Raw genomic sequence first — 27,910 nt, 5'->3', positions numbered from 1 at the left:
ATATTAGCAATTGTCAGGAACTCCATGTGTTCATGTTCTTGCAGCTTCTCAGTGTGGTCTTGGTGACATTGAATCGCTTATTGCACCTTACTACAACGTTGAGGCCTACAACGGGACCTATGAACACTGCATGATGCCAATGGAGGGCATGCCTAGCTGGACAATAGCTAACAAACCCAAACTTGTGTTCCAGACTATGTGCAAATGTGTGTGAGGCTTAGGACAATGAGAAGAAGAGATACAGATGAGCCACCTAAAAATGCACACAATCTATCTAAGATTGGAACAAAGATGAAGTGTAGCCTATGTGGGTAACCTCAGCACACCATGAGGAAATGCAATACAAACCCCAACAAAGGGAAGTGCAAGAATAAGAAGAAGAAAAAAGAAACATAAGTGTGTAATGATTTTTCTAGTTGCCTCATCTTGCAAAAATTACAACTATGTGAAACAACTAACAATTAGTATGCATTTCTCTTTGTTTTGTATGTTTTGTAGGAAAATCCTCCAAGAGCATATAAAAGAGTGGCAAATGAAACTACTACAAGGGGGAGGGCCCAATCTCCATAGCAGGCAACTCAAACACAAACCTTATAGCAAGCTTCACAAAACCATGCTACACAACAACCTAGAAGGGGAAGGCCTCCGAAACTATCCAGGAGAACACCTGGAGCTAGTTCTAGTCACACAAGAAGGAAATCTACAAGGAATGTTAGCACATTTGATGAACTTAGGAGTTAAACATGCAACTTGTTGTGTTGTTTGCAGACCTGGAGTTATTAGTTGCATGAACTAGCTTGCTGGCAGTGTCAGATTTCTTTTGTGTGAAATGTTGTAATTGGAACATGTGTTTGACAGTATGCTTGCTCACTATTAATTCAGTTGGAATGTTGAGTTCCTTTTGCAATGTGTTTGACAGAAGATGGTGTACATTTTGCTTTGAAAAGTTGTGAAGCTATTGTACAATTTGCATTGTCAGTTCTCTTGTGCATTGTCACATTGCATGGACAAGTTTACGCTAAGAGAAAAAGAGTTGGATAGAAGTAGAATTTCATTACACAACATATCGCACAAAAAGAGTACTCAGATAACATCTCAATACACACCATTTGACATAAATTTGGTACTACTTTGGCACACAACAACCAGTACACATAAGCCCGAAGTAGAACACAAACTAACTCAATGTTACTTAACGTAAAGTACAACAAACCAAGTGCCAAAGTGCCAAATAACTAACAGAAACTAGCTCAAAGTGCTTCACCATCGTCACTTCCATCCATCTTGCCCAACATTGTCTTGATGTGCTTGTGAGTGAGGTCCTCACGTTCCGCTGGTAGCCACTCAGCCGGCAAGCCTTCAGCGAGCAAAGGACCACGATCGACAACCTCCTTCATATGACACATAACTGCATACAGTAGCATCTTCTTCTTCCTTGGCGACGATGGTCCATAGTCACCCAAATGAATTTGCATTGCTTTGTACTCATCCATGGACTCTCTGGTGGCTTGTTTATCAGCTTCGGCTATCATGTATCTCAACTCTCACCAGCTTGCCAACAAAGAATGAGTCACAAAGCCAAGCCATTACCTCGAGCTCGCGGTGGCTTGCCAACGGCACGATCTTGATCAGCTCGCCACCAAGTTCCTTCAACACATATTTCACCGACGTCGTCGTCCAGGTCTAGTTCGGGAGGCCTTCGAAGCTAAGCTTTCTCTTGTACACCACAGCCCCAGGCTGAGCACAAATCATTATGCTTGAGCGTGAAAACTGCACCCAGTGCCGACAACACTTGATCTTCATTGACAAAAAGAGCACATCGGTGCACTTCTCTTCCATCCAGAAGGTCAGCCACAAGTCGTGTGGTGGACACGCAACCTTAATGACCACCTCCGACGACAGCATGCCGCAACGCTGCTCCAAGTTGCCAACAGAGCTATCAACATCACTGTCTCCTCGCCATCTCCGACCGCTGTCGCACGAAGCACGTAGCGGTCATAGCGCAGCTCGAGCACATCTGACCGGAGTGCACGAGATCAATGTTGGGGAACATTGCATGGGAAACAAAAAATTCCTACGCGCACGAAGACCTATCATGGTGATGTCCATCTACGAGAGGGGATTTCCGATCTACGTACCCTTGTAAATCGCACAGCAGAAGCGTTAGTGAACGCGGTTGATGTAGTGGACCGTCCTCACGTCCCTCGATCCGCCCCGCGAACCGTCCCACGAACCGTCCCGCGATCCGTCCCACGATCTAGTGCCGAACGGACAATACCTCCGCATTCAGCACACGTACAACTCGACGATGATCTCGGCCTTCTTGATCCAGCAAGAGAGACGGAGAGGTAGATGAGTTCTCCAGCAGCGTGATGGCGCTCCGAAGGTTGGTGGTGATCTAATCTCAGCAGGGCTCCGCCCGAGCTCCGCAGAAACGCGATCTAGAGGTAAAACCGTGGAGGTATGTGGTCGGGCTGCCTTGAAAAGTTGTCTCAAATTAGCCCTAATAGCTCCATATATAGGAGGAGGGGAGGGGAGGCTTGCCTTGAGGCTCAAGGATCCCCAAGGGCTGCGCCACCAAGGGAGGAGGAGTCCTCCTCCAATCCTAGTCCAACTAGGATTGGAAGGTGGAGTCCTTCTCTCTTTTTCCCACCTTTCCTCTTTTCTTTCTCTTCTTTTGGTTTTTCTTTCTCTTGCGCAAGACAGCATTGGGCTGACCCCACCTACTTGGTGCGCCACCCCCAAGGTCCTTGGGCCCTCCCGGGTGGGTGGTCCCCCCTCCTAGTGAAGATCCGGAACCCATTCGTCATTCCCGGTACATTACCGGTAATGCCCGAAAACCTTCCGGTAACCAAATGAAGTCATCCTATATATCAATCTTCGTTTCCGGACCATTCCGTAAACCCTCGTGACGTCCGTGATCTCATCCGGGATTCCGAACAACATTCAGTAACCAACCATATAACTCAAATACACATAAAACAACGTCGAACCTTAAGTGTGCAGACCCTACGGGTTCGAGAACTATGTAGACATGACCCGAGTGACTCCTCGGTCAATATCCAATAGCGGGACCTGGATGCCCATATTGGATCCCACATATTCTACGAAGATCTTATCGTTTGAACCTCAGTGTCAAGGATTCATATAATCCCGTATGTCATTCCCTTTGTCCTTCGATATGTTACTTGCCCGAGATTCGATCGTCAGTATCCGCATACCTATTTCAATCTCGTTTACCGACAAGTCTCTTTACTCGTTCCGTAATACAAGATCCCGCAACTTACACTAAGTCACATTGCTTGCAAGGCTTGTGTGTGATGTTGTATTACCGAGTGGGCCCCGAGATACCTCTCCGTCATACGGAGTGACAAATCCCAGTCTTGATCCATACTAACTCAACGAACACCTTCGGAGATACATGTAGAGCATCTTTATAGTCACCCAGTTACGTTGCGACATTTGATACACACAAAGCATTCCTCCGGTGTCAGTGAGTTATATGATCTCATGGTCATAGGAACAAATACTTGACACGCAGAAAACAGTAGCAACAAAATGACACGATCAACATGCTACGTCTATTAGTTCGGGTCTAGTCCATCACATGATTCTCCTAATGATGTGATCCCGTTATCAAGTAACAACACTTGCCTATGGCCAGGAAACCTTGACCATCTTTGATCAACGAGCTAGTCAACTAGAGGCTTACTAGGGACAGTGTTTTGTCTATGTATACACACAAGTATTGTGTTTCCACTCAATACAATTATAGCATGGATAATAAACGATTATCATGAACAAAGAAATATAATAATAACTAATTATTATTGCCTCTAGGGCATATTTCTAACAGTCTCCCACTTGCACTAGAGTCAATAATCTAGTTCAAATCACCATGTGATTTCAACGAATCCAACACCCATATAGTTCTGGGATCTGATCACGTCTTGCTCGTGAGAGAGGTTTTAGTCAACGGTTCTGAAACTTTCAGATCCGTGCGTTCTTTACAGATCTTTATGTCATCTTATAGATGCTGCTACTACGTGCTATTCAGAAATGCTCCAAATATCTACTCTACTATACGAATCCGTTTCACTACTCATAGTTATTCGGATTAGTGTCAAAGCTTGCATCGACGTAACCCTTTACGACGAACTCTTTAACAACCTCCATAATCAAGAAAAATTCCTTAGTCTATTTAGTTACTAAGGATAACTTTGACCGCTGATCAGTGATCCAATCCTGGATCACTCTGTGTATCTCTTAACAGACTTGCTGCAAGGCACACATCAGGTGCGGTACTCAGCATGGCATACTTTAGAGTCTACGGCTAAGGCATAGAAGACGACCTTCGTCTATTCTCTTTATTCTGTCGTGGTCGGGTTTTGAGTCTTACTCAAATTCACACCTTACAACACAACCAAGAACTCCTTCTTTGCTGATCTATTTCGAATTCCTCCAAAAACTTGTCAAGGCTTGCATCTTGTTGAAACTTCTATTAAGCGTTTTGATCTATCTCCATAGATCTTGATGCTCAACGTTCAAGTAGCTCAATCCAGGTATTCCTTTGAAAAACTCCTTTCAAACAACCTTTTATGCTTCACAGAAATTCTACATTACTTGTGATCAACAATATGTCAACCACATATACTTATCAGAAATTCTATAGTGCTCCCACTCACTTCTTTGGAAATACAAGTTTATCATAAACCTTGTACAAACCCAAAATCTTTGATCATCTCATCAAAGTGTATATTCCAACTCCGAGATGCTTGCACCAGTCCATTGAAGGATCGCTGGAGCTTGCATACTTGTTAGTATCTTTAGGATCGACAAAACCTTCTGGTTGTATCACATACAATGTTTGCTCAAGGAAACCGTCGAGGAAACAATGTTTTGACATCCTATGTGCAATATTTCATAAATAATGCAGCAACTACTAACATAACTCTAACAGACTTTTAGCATCGCTATGAGTGAGAAAGTCTCATCATAGTCAACTGTTTGATCTTGTCGGAAACATCTTTGCGACAAGTCGAGCTTTTCTTAATAGTGACTTATCACCATCATGGTCTGTCTTCCTTTTAAAGATCCATCTTTACTCAATAGTCTTATGACCATCAAGTAGTTCTTCGAAAGTCTACACTTTGTTTTCATACATGGATCCTCTCTCGGATTTCATGGCCTCCAGCCATTTGTCGGAATCCGGGCCCACCATTGCTTTCTTCATAACTCGTAGGTTCACTGTTGCTCAACAACATGACCTCCAAGACAGGGTTACCGTACCACTCTGCAGTAGTACGCGACCTTGTCAACCTACGAGGTTTGCAGTAACTTGATCCGATGCTCGATGATCACCGTCATCAGCTTTCACTTCAATTGGTGTAGGCGCCACAGGAACAATTTCCTGCGCCCTGCTACACACTGGTTGAAGTGATGGTGGAGCTCACACTGCCGCCGCCCATGGCAACTAGGGTTAGGGATTTGGGCTGGGAAGAAGGAGAAATGGGGATTTTTTTCAAGATTGAACTGGTAGCGCCACCTCTATCCCAACCCCACCTGACAAATGGCCCCCACCCAGGTCAAACCCGCCATTGACCAGTGCCACATCAGCAGCGGTGGAGACAACCCATCGAGTGGGGTGTTTTGTCCGATTTGGTTTGTTTGGGGGCTAGAAAAGTAGAAAATAGATCGGGGGGTAAAGTGAACCACCAGCTTCATTCAACATAGTAAAATTGATTTCTTTCAAAATAATAACGATTAGTTTCAATAGAGGATCACTAGAGTAGTGGGGATTATTTCAGTCAATGGCAACAAAAATTGCTTCAGAATTTGAAGTTCAACTTCAATGACAGGCCGTCATGTTCTTGCTCCTGGTCATCCTTGCGTCCTTGATGTATGGACGGACTCATCGACCTATGGTCGTCGCTCTCCGCTTGATGGCTGGTGCTACTGCTATGTGTCCTGCCGCACACGTGCACAAACACAAGTTCATGAGGGTTCAGAATTTCAAGGATTTCGGGACCGCGAGTTGGTCGACCATATAGTATTTTCATGTTTTAATTCGTCAATGGAACCAAGTCACAACTCGCAAGCCACTGACCAATGCATCAGGCCGACCAGTAGGGCAACAATCAAGACTTCTTAGCAGTTAAAAGTTGTGGAAGTTCAAGTACATACTAGGCATATTTGCCAAAGAATTTAAGTGTGATGGAAGCCAAACATTACAAGATAGGTGGCATTGCCCCTAGAGATTAAGGCGTCAATAACAAACCCTAATCATACATGGCGCGTACGCCTCGCTCCTATTCCTTCATAATTTGGCCCATCTAAGGGAGATACATCATTTCGGCTTCAAAGGCTCCATGCCGGTTTTGAGAAGCTTCCCATCTTTTTTATCTTTTATGTGCCATTTCTGGTTTTATTCGATTTTGTTCCTTTTATTACTATTTTCTAAATTCACTTTGATAAATGCTTGAAATTTTATAAATTGACGAACATTTATGAATTTAGCAAGAAAGATCAAATTCATCAAATGTTTTAAAATTCATGAACATTCTCATCGAACACATTAGTATTTTTCAAATTCATGAACCTTTTCTAATCATTTTTTTTTCAAATTCATGAAAATTATCCAAATACTTTATTCGTTCCTAAATATAAGTCTTTTTAGAGGTTTCACCAGGACTACATACGGATGTGTATATATTTTAGAGTATAGATTCACTCATTTTGCTTCGTATGTAGTCTTTTAACGAAAACTCTAAAAAAATTTATATTTAAAAACGAAGGGAGTACGTTTTTAAAATTCTTGAATATTTTAATCCATATAAAGAACGGCGGGAGTCGGGGTTTTCCCATAAACCAGTCGCGGACAGGGAGACTGAGAGCGCGACCGGGTCCAGGCGTCCAGCGAGCGCGCGAGCGCAGATGGGCTGGGCCAACCCAGAGGCGAGACGGGACTGTGGGTGGGTTTGCGGCGACCTGCGCTGATGAGCGAACGAGCGGTGATGGGCCGGCCCAACCGCCCGTGAGCTCAGCTCTGGCGCCTAGAATCAGGGCTCTCGCCACCCTGAGTCCCTGACCCCTCGGCCTCCTCCTTCCTTCTCTTGCCGCCGCCGCCGCCGCCGCCGAGCCGCCCACCGCCGAGGCCGTCCACCCCGTACGTTCGCGAAGCCCAGGTCGCCGCAAACCCGCAGCCCCGTGGTTCTGGACTCCAGCCTCTGCCCCGACGCCCCGGGGTGCTCCACCGCCGTCCAGCCCCACCGGTAAGCTCAGCATACTGGTAGCCATTGATTAGTGATGTTAGCTTCGGGACTCGTCGCTGCACCTGTCAAACGGCAGCGCTCGCCGATGCAAGACGGCAGGGAATTTTTGACCTGCGAGCGTGCGCGGTATGCTCATGGGATGCATGGTAGTTCATCTGTGAGATGTTTAATGACAAATTTCCGAGATATATCAGTTGTACATGCCTTTGTTATAGATGAACTAGGGCCACTCCAACTCTGGGGCGAAGAACCCGTTGCCACCGCTGGAATAGACATGTCTGCTCTGTTCGTTATACTGGTAATCTAATTTGTGTGGTGCATTCATAGCAGAGCCTGAACATTTGGAGGCGTTGCATTTCCTTTGTTGCCCATGGGGAAGCTGAAGCCCGCCCCTCCGACTGCTACTCCTCGAGGTATGCAACCTTAGTCACTGCCTCTTGCCCCAAGCTTTGAATTTCTACCTTGCTCAGCTTCTCTCCCCTCATGTCGCTGTCGTGTGGTTTCAGGTCAGAAGAGACGCCGTGAGAAGCCCAAAAGGCAGGTGCTTGACGACGATCTTCCTGACTCCTCAGGTTTGGTTTTCGTTACTGTGTTCTCTCTTTGGCAGACAGTGGCAATGTATATATATATATATATATATATATATATATTGGTAGTTTCCTCCTCACTTGTTTGGTGCTAAAACTATTATGTGGAATTGTATGCTGGAGGTTGGTGAAGCCTTGCGTTCTAGAGGAAAATGAGTAAATGACAATTCAATTTCTGGGTTCAGTTTTTAGTTTCTACTTAGGAGCTGGGTACCATGGTAGTACATGATAGAAAAATGTCTGGGCATACTTAAAAAAGAATTTATTTCCATGATAATGGCTAGTGCTGGAGCCATCCATTTAAGACTCAGTAAGTATGTAACTGTCTAACTTAGGTATACATGATCATGAACCTTCTCGAGGTTATTCATTAAGTTTTGATGATCTTATTAGTGGATTGGAAAGGGTGTAGTTTCATGGTTGAATGTGTAGTACTTCTCCACCTCTTCTAATTCAGTTTCATCTCTATTCATTTTGAACCAAACTTTACTTTTTTGTGTTCTTGGACATATGGTTTATTCTCTATTTGGTTGTACATTTCTCATCTATTATTAACATAAAGCAACAAGTAGCTCTTCATAGGTTTCACCAACCAAGTATTTTATAGGGAGGTTACTGACGCTATCGTAGTGTTATTTTGGTAGACATTATGACTGGCTCAATATTCTTTGCACAGTGACGTGCAATGTGTCAGTATGCCCTTTTCCATTTTTCGTGCTTAATTACTTGATATTGCATGCAGCTGGAATCATATCAGCGAAGGCTGTTCGACGTGAGAAACCATCCAATGAGAGCCCTCAAGGCCTACATCAGAGTGATGATGATGACTCAGATGACTGCCCTGTTTCCAGTGAGGATGAGGCACATGATATGATCAGCAATAAAAATGATGCTGTTGATGAAACGGAGCCGTCATGGTTGGTGCTATTAATGAAACAATATTCACATTTTTTTCTTCAGTGACTGGGAGTAAACCTGCGCATACCCCGGGCACGGCCGGGTTTCGGGCCGGGCTTGAGAAAGCCTGAACTGAAAATCCCAAGCCCGAGCCTGGCCCGGCCCGGCCAAAAAATTGAATATTCAGGCCCGAGCCTGGCCCGAATGGACTAAAAAGATCAATTTCGGGCTGGGCCGGGGTGGGCCTTAGTGTAAAATGCCTATTTCCCAAGCCCGAGCCCGCCCCGAAGTACTCACCGGGCCTAGTTTTCAAGCCTGAGCCTGGCCCAAACACAGCCCGACCCGGCCCTGCGAGGGTTTTTGGGGCCGGGTTCGGGCTTTGTGTTTGGGCCAGGCTGCCCATGTTCAGGTGTAACTGGGAGGCATATTATTGCTATTATAAATGAACAAATATTATATTATTTTATATGATATCAGTCATTCAGTTTTTGGTTATAGTGTATTATGCCACTATCTTTGTCCTAAATGTCTAGGTTTAAGAATGCTCATTTGATGTTGCCTCTACTGCATCATTTTATTTTCTTGCATTATATGTATGATATGTTTATATAACTCTTTCTAACACCACCCCTCTTGTATGTTCTAGTTCATTTCAGCGTCATGTTACCCACGTGCTAGAAAATGACGAAGTCAATGCATTAGTGAACCGGAAGAGTAAATTTAAATGGGAGATGCCTGCAGAGGACATTCGAAAATCCAAATGGGTTGGAACAGGTGAACAAATTAAGGTACTTTATGGAATGATTACATCATGATATGCTCTTATTAAATTATTTTGATTGATTATCTTGTTTCTCCTTGAAATGCGAATCACTGAACTTGAGCCTTTGATAGCGGTATATCTATATGTGTAATTTGAAGGCCAAAATTTCATGTTTATCATGTGTTTAAATCACCTTATGACCTATGTTTACTTTATAACACTTTTTTGAGGGGTTACTACGGTGCATTTCTCTGTTCCACAGCCATCCGCAGTTACTTGCAATAAATTTGCAGTGGTACATGAAGTGTGCTTTTTCAAAGGGCAAGTCCTGCTGAAATATTTGTTCCTGCTCATCTGTGTTTGTGCAGTTGATCCATTACATTAGTTATCAAATTACTCAAGTACTTCGTGCTGAGTTATCAACTTCATTACTAGTGCAGGGATGATTTTCTGAATAATAAATGCTTCAGGCAGCTTTGTATTGAAAACTGATTCTTAATGGTTTGTTCTTTCAGGGAGCTTCTGATGATCCTTTTGTTGATGTCAAAGGAAAGCTGAAGGACCACTGGCAAAAAATCCTCTCTGATGACTTGAATTATAGATCGAGGTTCTTCTCTCTTTGTAAGTTTTCCTATATCTTTTATTTAGTTCCTTATTTCATAAGTGACATGACTCAGTAGAACATTAAAGTTGCCCAGTTTAGAATTGGTGCCTACTAAAAGCACATGCCATTCATTACCTTAAGATATATTAATTAATCAATAGTGCTGCCTGAGAGGAATAAGAGAGTTAGTTTTCTAGAAATTGCGAAGATCCATATTTCTGATTAGTTCTTGTAGCACATCCCAACAACAGAAAAGTGGCCATAATTTTTGTTATATCAGGACTTACAACTGTAAATTCCATGCGATGACTTACAACTATAAATTCCATGCGATGGCATACTTATTCTACGTGTTTATATGTGTAACTCAAACTGATCTTCAGAGCGAACTAAGCAGTTCTTTTCTTTCCAAAAGAAGCCGGTAGGAGCTTCTCTGCCCATTCTGCTAGTAGGGGAAAGTAAAGATTTTAAGATGCATTCTTCCAGATGGAAGACTGTGGCCCTTTATGGCTCTCAACTGATCCAAATATGGGCTTTCATTTATTCCGCTCGACCTGAAGGATTGAAACTATTTTGTTCACAAACAAGCTGAACATGTTTTGGGTGGGTGTCTTTGTCGGGTAGGTCGGTGGATGGGTGGGGTCTTCTGTTTGCCCCCCTCTGCAGAACCAGCTCATTCATAACTTCTGAAAACAGTAAATGCCCACGGGAATTGGTGATGTTTATTAATCCTACTTTGTCAGGTGCCTGTCTTGGTGAATTTCGCCTATAGAACATAAAGTACCTTTTGTGGTTCGCTTACCCTAAAGGTTATGATGTGCATGTCTCTTCTTGATTCATATTCTCGCTATTTTTGAGAAAAGAATTGTTACCAATATGGTTTTAGGCTTTTAGCATACATACCAAGTTAGCAACTCCATTTATACACCTTGTTTCACGTATAATTAAGCAGATCTAAGACAAATTGTGGCTTTCCATGTCATGCTTCTTCCCTACGATGATGTATAGTGCACTCTCTCTATCACTTTTGTTAAGCGTGTTTCTAATCTAATTATCTATTACAGGCAATAGCTATCGTGACATAATGCATTGTAATAAGAAGCCATTTTATCTTAAGGGTAGTAAGGTGGATTCCAGTACTATGGACGCATATCTTATGCATGCTGTAAGATTCACAATCCCTATTTGGTAGCATTATCACTGTACCTGTTATGATGCTGACTAATGTGAATTTTTTTCGCAATGGCAGTTGAGCCATGTTCATAGGACAAGAGATGTTGTCATTAAGAATGATGCGAACCTTAGGAATGATGCTAACTCAGATGTTTTGGGTGATGACTCATACCGTGATCAGGGTTTTACACGTCCGAAGGTATTTGTCAGATAGTCGCCACACATTTGAGAAAACAGTATCTTATTTGGCATGATCTGTTGCGTAGATGTGTGCTGGGCTACGGTTGCTTGACAATTAACTGCACTATTTTATCAAGTAAATTCTATGTCTTTTTTGTTAAGAGTGTTGCATGTCACTAAATTTCTCTAACATGATGTACCTCCATTCATACACAACTTGTAATTTTGTTTTATCTTGATCTGTTGAACTTATTGCTCTTTTCTTCTGTACTATTATCATGGCCTTAGGTTCTTTTCTTGCTACCTCTCAAAAGCATTGCACGACGTGTTGTGAAGAGATTAATCCAATTATCTCCGCTGGCACAAAAGGTACAGTTTTACTTATGCAGCTACTCTTACAGACAGGATCTGAATATCAATTCCTACGAAATATGCTGCCTAATTATATCATGAATTCCATTTAGATCTGCACACCATTTGCATATATAATTTATGCTTGCTAGTTCTGTTATTATTTTGCTCTGGTGCTAAGAAATATAGAATTCTTACTTTCATTTATAGGATAATTCTATGGGACAATTCAAGAAAGAGTTCGGTGACTCAGATGATGAACTGGAGGAGCCAAATAGTTCAAAACCAACAGATTTTAACCTTCTTTTTGCTGGGGATGTTGAAGATCACTTCCTTTTTGGAATAAAATTTACAAAGTAAGTGCTAAACTGTTATTTTTTCCTTGTTGTGAGGACAAGTGTGTATACTATGTACTCTCCACAGTTTTTTGTCAGCAGCTCAATTTTTTTCTTCAGTTTTTATTTGCCAATCACAGGCTTCTGAAGTGAACATGAGTATGTTAAAAGAATAGGAAAACCCTCAGCAGAAGCAGAATCAATTACAACAATTATAATTATAACTCATATTCACTTGTTTGTTAAGACTTCAGACTCTATTTCAGTAGTGTCCGCATACTGGATCTTGTAAAATGTTTCAATGTCTCTTTTGTTTTGTGGACCCTGTGGTTACTCTTTGATTATTCTGCACTGTGAGATCTCATGCTTTTAGCAAACTATATGTCCTTACATTCGTTATTCCCTGCACATTGGTATTTTATTATTTACTTTGGATTTCTTAAACAGTTAATAGTTTAACTAATGCATCTGCAGGAAATCTGTTAAGCTATACAGCAATTTCTACGCTTCTGATATCATAATTGCATCTCCTTTAGCGCTTAAACTTGTAAGTACTCTTTAACAAAGGTTTCTTAATATACTTCAATTAGTCATGATTACATGTGTCCGGCAGCTGTATATATTTTTATTGTTCTGGGGACATCTCATTGGCAATTGTCCTAATTTGCACTGAAAACAGTATAAAAAACTTGCAGAACAAATGAAAAATAATCCTACTGTTGCGCAAAGCCCTGATGGGTTCACCGGCCTCTGACCCCCTATAATCTGGCAGTTTGAGTCCCCATTTGTTTGAGGTTATTGGGGAGCAGGACTTTTAATAGCTCCCTGGGCCACACTGGTATTGTTTGGCCAGTGATGATGGTGAAAAAATGGAGTGTGAATGTTAGCATGTCAGCAATGTGGTGGTTGTTTGGCGATGCTGCTAGGCGCAGAATGGTAAGTTTGTTGGAGGGTGGGCACAGAGCATGTCGATGCACCAATGGCAGTACCTGAGACATGTGTGGTGGTAAGCTCAGAAGCATCAAAGTTTCATAAGTACATGAGACAGTATGGATGATGCACTAAGGTTCTGGCTTTTGTGGCAAATTGCAAACAGCAACTTTAGTTGGAAGGTGTTGTGAAAAGAGAGGTTATTTTTCGAGAAAATGCAAAAGACTTTTGAGTTTCATTTCATTGAAAAGATAGGGGTTTGGGTTACAGTCCTCCTAGGAGGTGGTTACAGGGCCAAAAAGAAAAAGAAAATCAGTGGACGTCCCAGGTATGTGGGATCGCAGCTTTGAGGCCTTGTGCGCCGGCTCTGGCCCAAAGCGCTGCTTCCTCCTTGATCTTCGCTACGAGGCTAATGGTCGAGGGGCGACCTCTGTCAAACACGCAGTCATTTCTGTGCTTCCATGTCATCCAAGGCACGAGCAGGGTCATGGATGCGAGGCCTTTGCGCATCGGCTTCGGCGTAGTCTGCCTCGAGGTGGTCCACCAAGCATTGAGTGATTCCTCGCCATCGGGTGGGCGACAGGGAATCCTCAGCCATGCCAGGGCCTCGTGCCAAACCTGCCGATAGAATGGGCAGGTGAGGAGGAGGTGGTGCATGGTTTCTGGTTCCTGGTCGCATAGGGGGCACCGCGGGGGATGTTGTAACCCTCTTCTGGCAAGCCGGTCAGCCGTCTAGCAGCGATCGAGCTGGGCGAGCCAGTGGAAGAATCGGACTCGCGGCAACGCCCAACATTTCCAGGTGAGCTTCCAGGCATCGCATGAGGTGGAGCCGTGGAAGGTAGCCTGGTAGGCCGATTGCGCGATATAAGTGCCGCTTGCAGTCCACTTCCATAGCAGGTGATCAGGCTCATTGGAGAGCGTCGTGTGTTCGATCTTGTGCCAGAGCTGTAGGTATTGGCCAACCTCTTGGATCCCGATCACGCCATGGATATCCCATGCCCACTTGTGAGCTGGCAGCCCGTCGGCCACGGTCCGTAGCTTGCGCCGGTGCTTGGGGATGCATGCATGTAGCAGGGGCGCGATTTCGCGGATGGAACGTCCCTCAATCCATCTGTCTTCCCAGAAAAGGGCCTGCTGGCCGTTGCCGAGATGCATGGTGGTAGAGGCGAAGAAGAAGTCGCGTTCCTCCGCCGAGAATTGCAGATCGAGGCCACTCCATGCTCTAGTGTTATCAGTGCGGTTGAACCATAGCCAGCGCATGCGCAGCGCAAGGCCGGAGCGCTCCAGGTCGCGGATGCCGAGGCCACCCAATGAGATTGGGCGCGCGACACGCTGCCAATTGACATGGCAGTTGCCGCCATTGGCATCAGCGCGCCCTGCCCATAGGAACCCTCGCTGGATCTTCACTAGCGCCTTGATTGTCTTTTTCGGCGGCGCGAGCACGAGTAGATGGTGAATAGGGATTGCGCTCAGGACAGCTTTAACGAATGCGAGGCGACCAACCTTGTTCATGAGGCGCGCCTTCTAGCACGGGAGCGTGCCGGCGGTCCTGTCGACGACGGGCTGTAGCTGGGCTGCAGTTGGGCGCCGTATTGTCAGTGGGAGGCCCAGATAGGTGATGGGCAGGTCCACAATGGGGCACCCAAGCAGGTCGACGACGGGCGCGGCCGCGACAGGGTCAGGGTCGCAGTGAATCAGGAAGTTAACCTGGAGTCCAGAGGCGCGCCCAAAGAGTTGCAGGATGCTTTTTACCGCCTCGATGTCGCCGCGCGAGGGGCGGCAAAAGAGAATCACGTCGTCGGCGTATAGCGAGACAACGGGAATCGAGCGGCGGGGACGTAGTTGCTGTAGGATGCCGAGCTCGGTGGTGCGGTGCAGCAGGCGCCCTAGGGTGTCCACCGCGAGGACAAAGAGCTGGGGTGACAGGGGGTCGCCTTGCCGTAGTCCGCGGCGGTGCCAGATGGCGGGGTCAGGCGCGCCGTTTAAGAGCACATTCGTGCTGGCTGTTGAGAGAAGAATCGCCAGCCAGTCCAGGAAGCGATCGCCAAAGCCGTATTGACGCAAGACCTCGAAGAGGAACGACCAACTGATCGAGTCGAAGGCGCGTGCCAGGTCCAGCTTCAGAAGCACGTGAGGGGCTCCAAGCTGGTGTAGCAGGCGCGCAGATTGCCACACGAGGACGAAGTTGTCGTGTAGGCTGCGCCCTGGGATGAACGCGTTCTGGTTCGCGCTGACGAGGTCATTGAGCTTGGGGGCGAGGCGTAGCGACAGGACCTTCGCGAAGATCTTGGCCACGAGATGGATCAGGCTTATGGGCCTGTAATCAGCAAGGCCAGTCGCGTCCGCGCGCTTGGGGATCAGCGTGAGGAGGGCCTGGTTCAGGGAGCTGAAACCTCGTCCCCTTAGCACGTACAGCTGCTGAAACACGTCGAGGAAGTCCTGCCTAACAATGGGCCAGCAGGCGTGCAGGAATTCGGCGGTGAAGCCATCAGGTCCTGGTGCCTTGCGCGCTGGCAACCGCTTCACCGCCTGCCAAATCTCCTCGGCGCAAAAGGGCGCATCGAGGTCATCTAGGCTGGCCGGCGTGATGAGGTCTGAGAGGTCGAGGGTGCACTCTCGAGACACCGTGGAGCCAAGCAGGTCGTCGAAATGTGCGAAGGCCGCAACAGCCATGTCGCTAGGGTCGGTAACCACGTCGTCGCCCACGGCGAGGCTGCGAATCATGTTCTTCTGCCGCCTGTACGTGCATTGGCGGTGGAAGAAGGACGTATTGGCGTCGCTGTCTTTGAGGAACGCGACACGGGCTCGCTGTCGGGCGATGGAGCGCTCGAGGGAGGCAAGGCCAAGATAGGACGCCTTAATCTGACGGCGGAGCCAATCCTCATGCGGGGATAACGTCCTACTCTCCTGCGCAGTGTCGAGCTTGAGGAGGATCTCCTTGGAGATCGCGAGCTTGAGGCGCACGTTGCCCACGGTCTTGGAGCTCCAGCTCGTCAACTTGCGTGCAGTAGCCTGCATGCGGAGCATGAGGCGCCGGAAGGGATCGCCGTCATGGACGGAGACCCACGCTTCCGCAACTATGTCTTGGAAGCCATCGAGACGTGTCCAGAAGTCCTCGAAGTGGAATCGCCGATGGGTTGGCGCTACTGGGGAGCAGTCGAGCAGGAGAGGGCTATGGTCGGAGACGACCGAGGCGAGGCAACGCAGATGGCACTCGTCGTGGAGCTCCTCCCAATCTGCAGTGCAGAGGACTCGGTCCAGATGGACAAGCGTCGGGGGCGATTGCCCGTTCGACCATGTGTAGCGGCGTCCATTGAGGTAAACCTCTTTGAGCGCAAGATCGTTGAGCACGCGTCGAAATCGATCCATCATCCGGCGGTTGAAATTGCCATTGTTCTTGTCTTCGTCTCGGTAGATTAGGTTGAAGTCGCCACACAATATCCACGGCCCAGGGCACTCAACGCGAGCGTCGCGGAGTTCTTGCAAGAAGGCGATCTTGCCAGCATCTTCTTGTGGGCCGTAGACGACAGTGATCCACTAGGGAGCACTTGCTCCGGTCGGAGTGGAAACCCTAGCAGATAGGGCGTTGGCAGTGAAAGAAGGATCGGTGATGGTCACCTCTCTACTTTTCCATGCCAACAAGATGCGGCCGCGGGTTCCAGTCGCGGGGAGGTACACATAGTCGTCGAATTCCGAGCCTAGGGTCTCGAGGACAATCGACGAGCAGATCAATTCCATCTTCGTTTCTTGAAAGCAAGCGATCGAAGCACTAGCGGTTACAATCAGTGATCGAATGGCGAGACGACGGGCGCGCATGTTCAGTCCGCGCACGTTCCACACAAGGATCTTGGGGCCGCAATTCATGGGACAGGTATCGACGGAGGGGCGCAACGCGCAGCTATGCCTCGATCGGGCTGCCCGCGATCGCCGTTGTGATCGGCGCCGTTGCGGGATCGGAGGGGAGCTCATGATCAACCAGCGCGGCGATGGCGGCGAGGACAGTTGTGGGGAGCGGGGTGGCGAAGAGCCCGTCGTAGGTTTGCATCTCGGCATCGGTGATCCTCTGGTGGATCCCGACGATTCCCAATGTGCACAAGATGTGGACTTGCGCACGCCGCTCGTCCGTGGGTGGACCGGCGGCCTTGCATGGCACTGACGAAGCAGAGCGCCCGCGCCTAGGGGTGGAGAAGCTTGGCGGGCGGCCTCGTCGCCTCTTTCCTGGGGTTGGCAGGGCTGAGCAGAGCTGCTTGGACGGCGCAGCCAGGAAGTTGCCGAGCGTCAATGCCGCGATTGGCGCAGCGCGCGGACGAGAGCGGCGCATGGTGATCGGTGGTGATGCGAAGCGTGTAGGAGATCCCAGAGTGGGCCTTCCATTGGTGGGGCCTGTCCGTGGGTCAACCAGTGGAGGCGGCGTCGTGGGCCTGGTGCTTGGGCCGTTATGGGCCGCTAGTTGGGCAGTGGTGGGGCTGCCCGTGCTCACATCCTTTCCAGTGGAAGCGTCCAGGAGCTCCTCGCATGGTGGGGTGGGACCCGCCGCTTGAAATTAGTCCGCTTCTTCCCGCGATTTTTCCCCCGGAGGGCCAGTTGGCGTCGTGGACTGGTCAGGGGCGGGCCTAACCGTGGCAGAAGCTGACGCAGGGGAAGCATCGCTTTGTCGAGACAGCGGATCTGCCTCGGGGCCCAGCGGCAAAGAGAGGGACCCCACACAAAGCGGCTGATCTGGTTGGGCAGATGGGGTTGGTGCGACGCGAAGCGGTGTCCCGATGTCCTCCACTACCGCGTCGGGCGACTGCGGGTTCGAATCTGTGCTGGGCCCCGCGCCAATGATGGGGTCCTGCGAGCGATCCTGGGCCACGGGGGTGGCCCCCCCCTCTGCAGCTTCTGATTCTGTCGGCCTCGGGATCAGAGGCAGAACATGCTTGACTGCTTTCCCTGCACTTTTCCAGGGGGCTTACATGGGCGACGGGTGCCACGGGCCCCGCGTAGGCCAGGCCATGGCCGGATGATGCGGAACGGGCGGAGCGCCGCCGGCTGCGTGACCGTACGCGCACTTCACACGCCGAGGCCCAACCAGCAACCATGGCGATGCCGTCAGCGCGCTGCGGGCGCGGGTTGCGCGGTCAGGGGAGGTCATCCATCTGCATGCCGTCGGCGCGGCCAGCAGGGGTGGAGCCGGTGCGGTGCCTCTTTCGATCACGGCGGCGTTGGCGGGCGCGCCTGGCGGGGTCGTCGTCGCGGCGCCCCTGGTCACCGCCCTGGCCGTCGTCGGGGTCGTCCGCAGGGGCGGGGCTGCACGACGCTGGGGTATCGAGCTCAGCACGGGCGAGCGTGATGGACACCGGGTACGTGAGGGTGGAGATGGCAGGGGCGTCCGACTGGTGGCGCGAGGGATGCGACTCGACGATCTCCAAGATGGCATGGCGGCGAATGCGGGCCGGGTCTACGGTGCGGGCAGAGAGCCGGAACGTGGCGAGGTCGGCGCGGGAGCGCATGCTCGGGTGCAGCCTCTCTATCCAGCAGCTGCTGCCCAGGATGTGCTCCGCCGTGGAGAGGTGCCAGGCCTGGGCGGGGATCCCGCGGAGCTCAAGCTCGACGCGGTAGTCCAACCCGCCGGAGCCAGCGTGCGCGAGCTTGCACCATGGACGCAGCGAGAGGGAGAAGCGAGGGCTGGAGATGAAGTGGTTGCCGGCGAGGCGGTCCTTGAGCTCACGGGAGGCGAGGACGATGAGGAAGTCCTCCGGACGGTGGAGGTGCATGGAGAAGTCGCCGGGTTGCAGGGCGAGGGAAGTGTGCAGCAGCTCGGACACCTCTTCCGCGGAGACGACGGGTCGCGTCCCAGTGATGGTGGCCACCATGGCCCGGCGCAGGACGCCCTCCGTCTCCTCGATCTCGACGGAGCGGGCGAGGATGACCCGCACCGGAGCGGACGGGACATCGGTGTGTTCCTGGGCCTCCATGGGGGGCAGCAGCTGTGGTGTGCGGAGCGCCACGGGGCGTGGCGTCGCCGGCAGCACGGTCTTCGTCGTAGGCGCGCGCGGGGAGTGGGGGCGGGTGCCGGGGCGGCGGCCGTCTGGGCATTCCTAGGACTCGTGGCCAGACACGAGGCAGCGGCGGCAGCGGACATCTCCTGTGCAGTCGCGCACCCTGTGGCGCGAGTCCAGGCAGCGGTAGCAGAGGCCCGCCGCCTCCTCGGCCGATGGGCTGCGGTGGCAAGGCGGTGCAGGGCCTGGCGCAGCGGCACGCCGGGGACGGCGACGTCGATCCCTGCGTCGAGGGAGCTCGAACCCCTCCTGGTCGACCTCGGCCGCGGCTCCAGCACGCTCCACCTGGTGCACCTCCGAACGTGGCCCTATGCGGGCCGTGGCCGGCACCCGGCGCACACCGGCCGCAGGGGGGGGGGGGTGGGTCGGCACGGTGCGGCGTAGCAGCCTGCTGGCGCGCCGTCGGATCCGGGGAGCGCGGGGAGGCGGCGACCTCGCTGTAGGAGCGCGCGGAGGACGAGCCGTCGAGGGAGACCTGCCAGCGGCACGCGTGGCCGGAGGAGCTCGCCTCGCTGGAGCAGGAGAAGGCCATGGTGAGGGGAGGGTGCCGGCGACGGGAGGAGGCGGGGCTAGGCTAGGCTAGGGGTTGGGGAGCGGAGAGCGGAGCGGAGCGGATCGGGGTGGAACGGTCCATCTGTCATGCCATGTAGATGTCCAAAACATGAGGTACATATCAACCAGCTGTTGGATTTGCTGATCCACTGTGTAGGTGCTACCTCATTGGGCAAATGAAAACAGGATCCCATTTACTAGTTGTTCTGTAGCAACAAATATGTGTTTTTTATTACTATCTCCATTCCGAATTATAAGATGTTTTGAATATTTCAATATGGACTACATACGGACTGAAATGAGTGAACAAACACACTAAAATACGTCTATATACATCCGAATCAGAAAAAAGTTAGAACATTTTATAATTCGGAATGGAGGGAATATTCTATTGTTAAGCACCAATTTCAGTTGTAATAATAACTTGATCTTGATGTGGCCTCACATTTTATTGTTTTCAAATCCATCTCATCTCCTAGTTGTTATTCTGATTAAATGCACACATTCTTGCTGAAGTATTATTATCCTCTACCTTATTACACCTGTCTGTTATCAGAAAATCGATGGAGGTGAAGTTACCCAGAAAAAGGGACGCCCCAAGGAAAACGATTCTGATTTCCTGTCTTCAATTGAAGTTAGTTCCATTCAAATCCATATACTATTTTCTGTTTACTACTATCTCCATTCCTATATATTAGTTCATTTTTGCAAACCATTAGTATGTGTAAACATTGATTCAATGAATTTCTTGAAAGTTCAAGTATTTTGCCATCATTTTGAAGGAGTTATAAGTTTCAAATTAAATTTACGTAGCTGTATGTTCAGTGGACAAACATTTCAATAAACTACACATGTCAATTCCTGCTAATTGCTACAGAATGTTATGTGTGGGATGTGTCCAAATGGTACTTGACGGAGCTCTGGCTATTGCAACGCTTCTGCAGAGTACCTGTAGCTCAATTATATTTAATTGAAACCTTGTATTTCATTGAATTACTAACTTGTACGCCCCCCCCCTCCCCTCTCCCCTCCCCCCCACACACATTTGATTTTAGTTCAAATTTGAACTAAAGCCACAACACTTATTTTGGAACTAAAACCACGGCACTTATTTTGGAACGGAGGGAGTAGTTCTTTGATTTGGCTCATGAATATTTAAAAACTTGTAGCACTCTGACCATGTGCCAAGAAACTTAGTTTTAGAGAAGTTACTCATACTTGATAGATTGGTCTCAGAAGTATTTCACAATACTTCAGAGTTGCTAATGTTGTCATAAGAAACTCTATTTTTTCAATTTATGTAGTTGAAGCCATGACAAGTCAGCATATATTTCCATAAAGGAACAGTAACTCTGCACATTCAGTTTTTTCTCTGTACTAGGTCTAAATTATCAATACATTTGTTCTGTGCAGATAGTGGTGGTTGATTACGCAGATGTGATATCTATGCAGGTTAAAGTCCAACTCTAATAATTTTCTGTACTTATTTTCTGATGCCTGCTGGTAAAATTAATTCTATTATCTATAAATGTAGAATTGGTCACATCTGCATGCTGTTCTTGAGCAACTAAATCATTTGCCATCAAAAGAGCATGTAACCAATGTGATGCGGATCAGGCCATGGTAATTTTTTTTTTTTTGAGGATATTTATTCCTGTATGGCATCCTCTGTTGCCGTAGTTCTATCTATAAGACGCCAACTCACTGTATTGTGAATTGCAAAAAGACTTAAGAATTTATTCCTTATTTGACTTTTGTAAGGTCAGTTTCATGCTTGTTACATTTTATTTATTTGGCTAAGGTACCTGGATGAGCAAGCACGCTACTATCGGCAAACAATAATCTTAAGCTCGTATCTTACGCCAGGTATGAAATTTCACTTGGAACTCTGACCATCATTTTGACTGCAGTTTTTCTAGGTTTCAGCTTGCATAATTCAATTGAATTTTCAGTATCAACTAAAATTAATCTAGTTCTGATTTTAATCATGATATGTATTTATTTGCTAAACATTTCATTATTTTTGCTTGTAGTGTATGTGTTCACTGGTGTTATGCAATGGTTCTTTTGTATTTAAATATCTTGCATATTTTGTGCATGTGTAGACACTTTGCTATTCTATTTTTAAGTGGGCTACATAAAGTTGACCTTCTAATTATTTGCATTGTCATCTACTCCCTCCATCCCAAAATAACTGTCTCAACTTTGTACTAGCTCTAGTACAAAATTGTACTAAGCTTAAGACACTTATTTTGGGACGGTGGGAGTACTTGTTTATTTGTAAACCTATTTATGTTTTAATTTTTGGCCTGTTGAGCAGAGATGAATGCTTTGTTCAATGGATTATGCTTAAATTACGAAGGAAAGGTACATAGTATGCTGGAAGCCACTGAGCTATTTACTGTGTTGAACTCATGTTTCTAACATGCTGGAACTTAAACTATTTTAGGTTAAGCTGGTGACTGAGTTTACAGGTGTTCTTCCCAAAGTACAGCTTGAAATACGGCAGGTTAGTTAATTCCTTGTGTCTCTCCAGCTCTGTAGCATTGTTAAATTTTGATGCGAAGAATCAGCGGTTTCTAGCAAAATTTGGATGGGCTTGCTCAACAGACACATCTTAGTGCTAAAACAGTATTGATGAAATTACAAATGTTTTTCACTGTCCAATCACTACACAGGTGTATGAACGCTTTGATGCATCTTCTATCAGTGAACTTGATGATGCCCGCTTTGAATATTTCTGCACAAAGGTGAGTCCATTTGTCCTTGTATTGCATGCTTGATAAATGCATTATGGAATTTAGCACACTCAGCTCATTTTCACAACTATCACCCGTCTTTACAGTACTCAATTCATGTATAAACTACTGTATGTATAATAAACAATCATGTAAGGAGAACCAACCTAAATCCTTATCTGGATTTGGTGCCTCCTCCAAATCAGCCTGTGGCTTCTCTGCTGTGTCCACAACCATGGGTCCTGGTTGCCAGTGGCTGTATGTCATGCCCCACATGGCATCTTTCCCTTCCTTGTCAAGCAGTCCTCGAGCTGAAACTGAGGGTAGTGTTGGACAAACTCATCAAAGTGCTCCCAAATAGCATCATTAGGATCTGTGCCCTCCCAGTGCACAAGGACATGAGTGATGCCATGATATATGAGCACTCTGGGCGGGGGGCAGACATCGTGTTAGTGCGCTGACCGGAAGAGCGAGCTCGAGCTCATGGTGCGACCTGTCGTGGTACTTCCTGGTATGTTGTTGAGCCTGCAGTAATCATGCACGGGCCTCTTGGAGAAACTCATTCTCATGGCAGTCGTGTAATGCAGTATGGATGGAAGCCACCTTGGTGTCGTTCTGCATGTAATCCACTGCATCCAAGGCCAGTGGCTCTTGACCGTTGACCGACCTCAACAGAAGTTGTGTGCAAGAACGAGCAGAAGGATTTATAGTATTGGCGTAATGCAGGCCAGGTGTCCTGCCAGCGCCTTTCAATTTACCCATCTTGGGCGCTTAGGCACCCGCCTTAGGCGATTTGGCGTCAGGGCGGTTTGTACTCACCTTACCGCCTTAAGAACTAACAAGTTTAAACCCAATCATCCAAATCAAGTCCTCCAGAAAAATTGTAAACTTAGACATGGGGATTCCATGTTGTGACCATTTTATGGAAAAACTGTTTAGGTACACCAAAAATTAGCAACAAGCTGGGACATGTAGTTGTAGACAGAAGTGCTGACCCCACATGGTGGCATCATGGCTCACATATAATTGCTTTCAGTTTTAGGCGCCATGTAAAATTATGAAGTCGTATATGGTTTTGACTCTTAATTGTTGGAACAGCTCTAAGACTTTTTTTTTCCCTTCTATATATGTATATCGTATTATTGACTATTCTATGATGTAATGATACAGGTGTACCCAAAGATTCAGGAGTCGGATGAGGTATTATTTCTTCTATACTCCTAATATCTGCAATGCTGTCATGTTCACTTGAATTTGGTATTTCTTGATGTTGGTAGGAAGGATTAGCTTTAACTGTCAACCTGTATAGGAGTAGGCCCTGATAATTTATTAAAAAGTTAGGGGGTTTAAGAGGTAAAAAAAATTATGGGCTGCATCTGACTGCACACACCATTTTGGAGGGATAGAACCAAACATACCATTTTGTAGCAGTGGAATATACATGGTTAATGTTATTTTGGCCCAGGAAAGTTTTACGACAGTACTGAAAGGCTTGGTTGTTGTTGTTGTTGTATTTGTCAGAGGTGTACCAGAATGTTGTGCATTTTGCCGTAAATCTTGTCGGTAGATGTGCCATACTTATCTGAAAATGGTGCCACGTTGGAGGGAAATTTTTATGTTAGTGGATTGGAAATATCATGTGTAATATTCTCTGATTGTTTGATGCAAATATGCAGGGTGGGGTGTTGCTATTCGCCAGTTCTTATTTTGAATATATTAGGCTGAGCAGTTTTCTAAAATCTCAGGATGCGTCTTTCTGTAGAATTGGGGAGTAAGTGAACCTTCTTTATTCGTGTAGCTTATATTATTTGTTCAGCTAAAAGGGATCTGCTCTCAGTCTTCAATTTTAATGAGACTGTTTTTGGTCTTACGCTCATAGTAACTGTCTATATGTGCTCATATGTTAGGGCAACGTCACAGCAGGATATATCTCGTGCAAGGCTCTGGTTCTTTGAGGGCCAGAAGAAAATCTTGCTTTATAGCGAGAGATCTCACTTCTTCCACAGATACAAGGTCATAGCATCTAAAAGGCCCTCCATTGAGTACTTGTTATGATGTGCTCCTGCCATCGTTCATGGGCATGTATTTGAGTGTTTGTTTCTGCAATGCTTAAACTCTACTTTTTGAATATGCAGATCAGGGGAGGACATCATTTGGTTATATACTCATTGCCAGGGAGAAAGGATTTCTATCCAGAGGTATGTATATTGACTAGATTGCGACTGTATAGCACTACGTACTAGCATGGCTGAAGCTGCGCTGTGGAAGCATAAACCATTTATCTATCTTGGCCCTGGGGTTTTCTTTTTTGTTTCAGCTTGTGAATATGCTCGGTGAATCAGCAAATCCCAGGTGCAATGTGCTTTTTTCTCGACTGGACCTCCTTAAGGTGAGATAACTGTCTCATGTCAAATTTGGACCACGTCGTAAAAAGCATGTTGGGAGTGTGATAGTCGGTAGCCGGTTCATATATACTCCCTCTGTTCCGTAGTTCTTTTTCGTGGTTTTAGTTGAAACAGGAATTATGGAACGGAGGGACTACATTGGATTTCTTATGTAGTGTTTTGTTAAAATTCAGTTTGATTGTATTTGATCGCCTAGCAAGCAAGCAAGTTAACATGGGCCGCCATTTTCTGTTGCAGCTGGAGCGGATCGTCGGAACGTCGTCTGCGCGGAGGCTGATTTCTTCCGACAAGGATATGTTTGTCTTCTGCTGACCGTGTGCATTGAGCGTAAGACGGCCTAGCCGACCTGAATTTTGGAACATGAGCTGAAAATCCGCTGTTGACTAGTCGAGTTGAAAGTTTTTGTGCCTGAAGTTGCAGTAGCAGATTGTACCTTGTAGAGGATTAATGTTTCCAAATTTTGTTTCTCCTCAATCTTGAGTATGCCTTGTTCTACGGAGCTTGGTCGTTGTTGCGCCAAACGCCACCAGTTATGTGCGCCCCCTCAGATTTTTTTGGTACAGCTTCAGGTATTTTGGGAAAACATCCAGCTATCGTTGGCATCGGCCTTATTTTACTGATCAAGTATAGTTGGTTCAGCAGATTGGAAAAACTCAAAACGAAATCTTTCTGATCCTTGGGGAAGACGATCGAATTGGAGGAAAAATCCATGGACCGGTAACCCCATTGCCTGCATCATGTTGTAGTCTGATGTCACCAGAGGTTAAGCAAAATGAAATCTTCACTCACCGCCATTTCATTCCGTTTCTTGCTTCCTGCGCTGCTGCCCAAGATAATGGAACATTTCTTTTGACTGCTTGCCCGCTTTGTAGGCAGCTTATTGTTCATGCTTTGTGCCACTCAAACATTTCATATTTCTGTATTGAAATATACTCCCTCCGTTTCAAAATAAATGTCGCTGCTTTAATACAATATTTATACTAACTTGGTACTAAATTTGCGACACTTATTTTAAGACGGAGGGAGTATATTTTATTGCCATTATAATGAAACTAATTTAGTGATAACCAAGCCCATCCACAACCCAAGCCTTCCGATCCATGCCATGTTTTCCCCGTACATTTTCAGGCCTTTTATGATAAACTAGATAATTGCCCGTACATATTCAAGCGACACTTTCTTCGTGTACGCTTGATTATACTTTCAATAGTTAACGTAATTCTCACAGGCAATAGTCGATGTTATATTTTCCATAGTTAACACGACCCTCTTTGTCAAAATGATGATACTCTAGTTAACACATCCTTCCATCAAATGTCCGACCGAACTTATCATAAATTAATGCATGGCTAATTAACATGTCTAGTTACCTGATTAATTGATTCCATGCAGTTGTGGGCGAGGCAGAGATTGAGAAAGGATAACTGAAACGATTTTTGGCAACAATGGATGCGTTTGAAACAGACGAAATGACTATTGACCCTCTTTAATTTTAACAGTAAAAGATGTATAATGTGATATATGTGGTAAACAATTCAAACTATTTATGAATAGAAATTTTTGGTAAAAGATGATGTAAAACGGCTGTGATAGATGCCTACGTACCACACATATGTGTTGGCGTTCATGCAAGTAAAGTCTTGTTCAAATTCGTAGCAGATGAACATTCGATGGAGTTAATTGATGCTAATTTCTTTCCCTACAAAAATATAATTTTGATGCTAATTTTCAGCATGAGCTGTTTGGATCTCGTGGAATTTGCGCAAATCTTATTATTTCTGCAAATCTACGGAATCCTTGTTTCTCTGGAATTTAATAGGTGATGGAATATATTTTCTAATTTCGATGGCACGGCTAGCACCTGAGTAGTATTCCCTCTGTTCCTAAATATAAGTTTTTTTAAAGGTTTACTAAGGAACTACATATAGATGTATATAGACATATTTTAGAGTGTATATTCACTCATTTTGCTTCGTATGTAATTCCTTAGGCCTCGTTTGGTTAAGGGGGATTGGGGAGGTTTTGAGAGGAAAATCCCCGGGAGGGCCAGAAACCCCACAGATCCTCGGGCGCCCATTTGGTAGGAGGGGTTTGCTTAGCCCAATCCTCTCCGTTCCCCTTCAGGCCTCGTTTGGTTAAGGGGGATTGGGAAGGTTTTGAGAGGAAAATCCCCGAGGGCCCAGAAACCCCACAGATCCTCGGGCGTCCATTTGGTAGGAGGGGTTTGCTTAGCCCAATCCCCTCCGTTCCCCTTCAATCCCTTCCTATCCATGTGTTTTAAAACCCTTCTCGGGAGACTAGGGGAAGCAAAACCCCGGGGATTTGAGAGGATTGGGTGGAACAAAGGGATTCACCCAATCCCCTGAAATCCCTCCCTCTCAAAACCTCCCCAATCCCCCTTAACCAAACGAGGCCTAAGGGGGATTGGGGAGGTTTTGAGAGGAAAATCCCCGGGAGGGCCAGAAACCCCACAGATCCTCCGGCGCCCATTTGGTAGGAGGGGTTTGCTTAGCCTAATACCCTCCGTTCCCCTTCAATCCCTTCCTATTCATGTGTTTCAAAACCTTCCTGGGGGGACTAGTGGAAGCAAAACCCCGGGGATTTGAGAGGATTGGGTGGAACAAAGGGATTTCAGGGGATTGGGTGAATCCCCTTGTTCCACCCAATCCTCTCAAATCCCCGGGGCTTTGCTTCCACTAGTCCCCCGAGGAGGGTTTTGAAACACATGGATAGGAAGGGATTGAAGGGGGACGGAGGGGATTGGGCTAACCAAACCCCTCCTACCAAATGGGCGCCCGAGGATCTGTGGGGTTTCTGGTCCTCCCGAAGATTTTCCTCTCAAAACCTCCCCAATCCCCCTTAACCAAACGAGGCCTAAGGCCTTGTTCGGTTGCAACGGATTTGAAGGGGATTGAAGTGAATTGGGGAGGATTAAATCCCCTGTAAGTCAAAATCCACCTCAATCCCCTTCAATCCTCTCCAATCCCCTTGTGATGGGGATTAACCGAACAAGGCTTGAGGCCCCGTTTGGTTAAAGGGGATTGGGGAGGTTTTGAGAGGAAAATCCCCGGGAGGGCCAGAAA

The 27,910-nt window shown here is 46.9% G+C and overlaps 1 protein-coding gene across 2 annotated transcripts; it reads left to right on the top strand.

Moving 5' to 3' along the window:
• The first annotated feature begins 7,109 nt into the window (after positions 1 to 7,109).
• LOC123394955 (U3 small nucleolar RNA-associated protein 25) lies at positions 7,110 to 25,410 on the top strand. Of its 2 annotated transcripts, none has more exons than XM_045089861.1 (24): positions 7,110 to 7,271; positions 7,599 to 7,684; positions 7,778 to 7,843; positions 8,601 to 8,775; positions 9,402 to 9,543; positions 10,034 to 10,139; positions 11,187 to 11,287; positions 11,372 to 11,494; positions 11,764 to 11,844; positions 12,037 to 12,182; positions 12,636 to 12,708; positions 20,241 to 20,318; positions 21,098 to 21,136; positions 21,219 to 21,307; positions 21,486 to 21,550; positions 22,005 to 22,051; positions 22,134 to 22,193; positions 22,363 to 22,434; positions 23,593 to 23,622; positions 24,099 to 24,193; positions 24,330 to 24,435; positions 24,558 to 24,620; positions 24,740 to 24,811; positions 25,065 to 25,410. In XM_045089861.1, the coding sequence occupies exons 2-24, from the start codon at positions 7,642 to 7,644 to the stop codon at positions 25,137 to 25,139; spliced, it is 1,947 nt and encodes a 648-aa protein (XP_044945796.1). In that variant the 5' UTR covers positions 7,110 to 7,271; positions 7,599 to 7,641; the 3' UTR covers positions 25,140 to 25,410. The 2 variants fall into 2 exon arrangements, with proteins under 2 accessions (XP_044945796.1, XP_044945795.1); XM_045089860.1 differs by having other exon boundaries at positions 7,111 to 7,271; positions 7,602 to 7,684.
• The last annotated feature ends 2,500 nt before the right edge of the window (positions 25,411 to 27,910 follow it).

Source organism: Hordeum vulgare, chromosome 5H, assembly GCF_904849725.1.
Source record: "Hordeum vulgare subsp. vulgare chromosome 5H, MorexV3_pseudomolecules_assembly, whole genome shotgun sequence".
Taxonomy (NCBI): domain Eukaryota; kingdom Viridiplantae; phylum Streptophyta; class Magnoliopsida; order Poales; family Poaceae; genus Hordeum; species Hordeum vulgare.
This window is presented reverse-complemented; position numbering and strand designations above follow the sequence as displayed.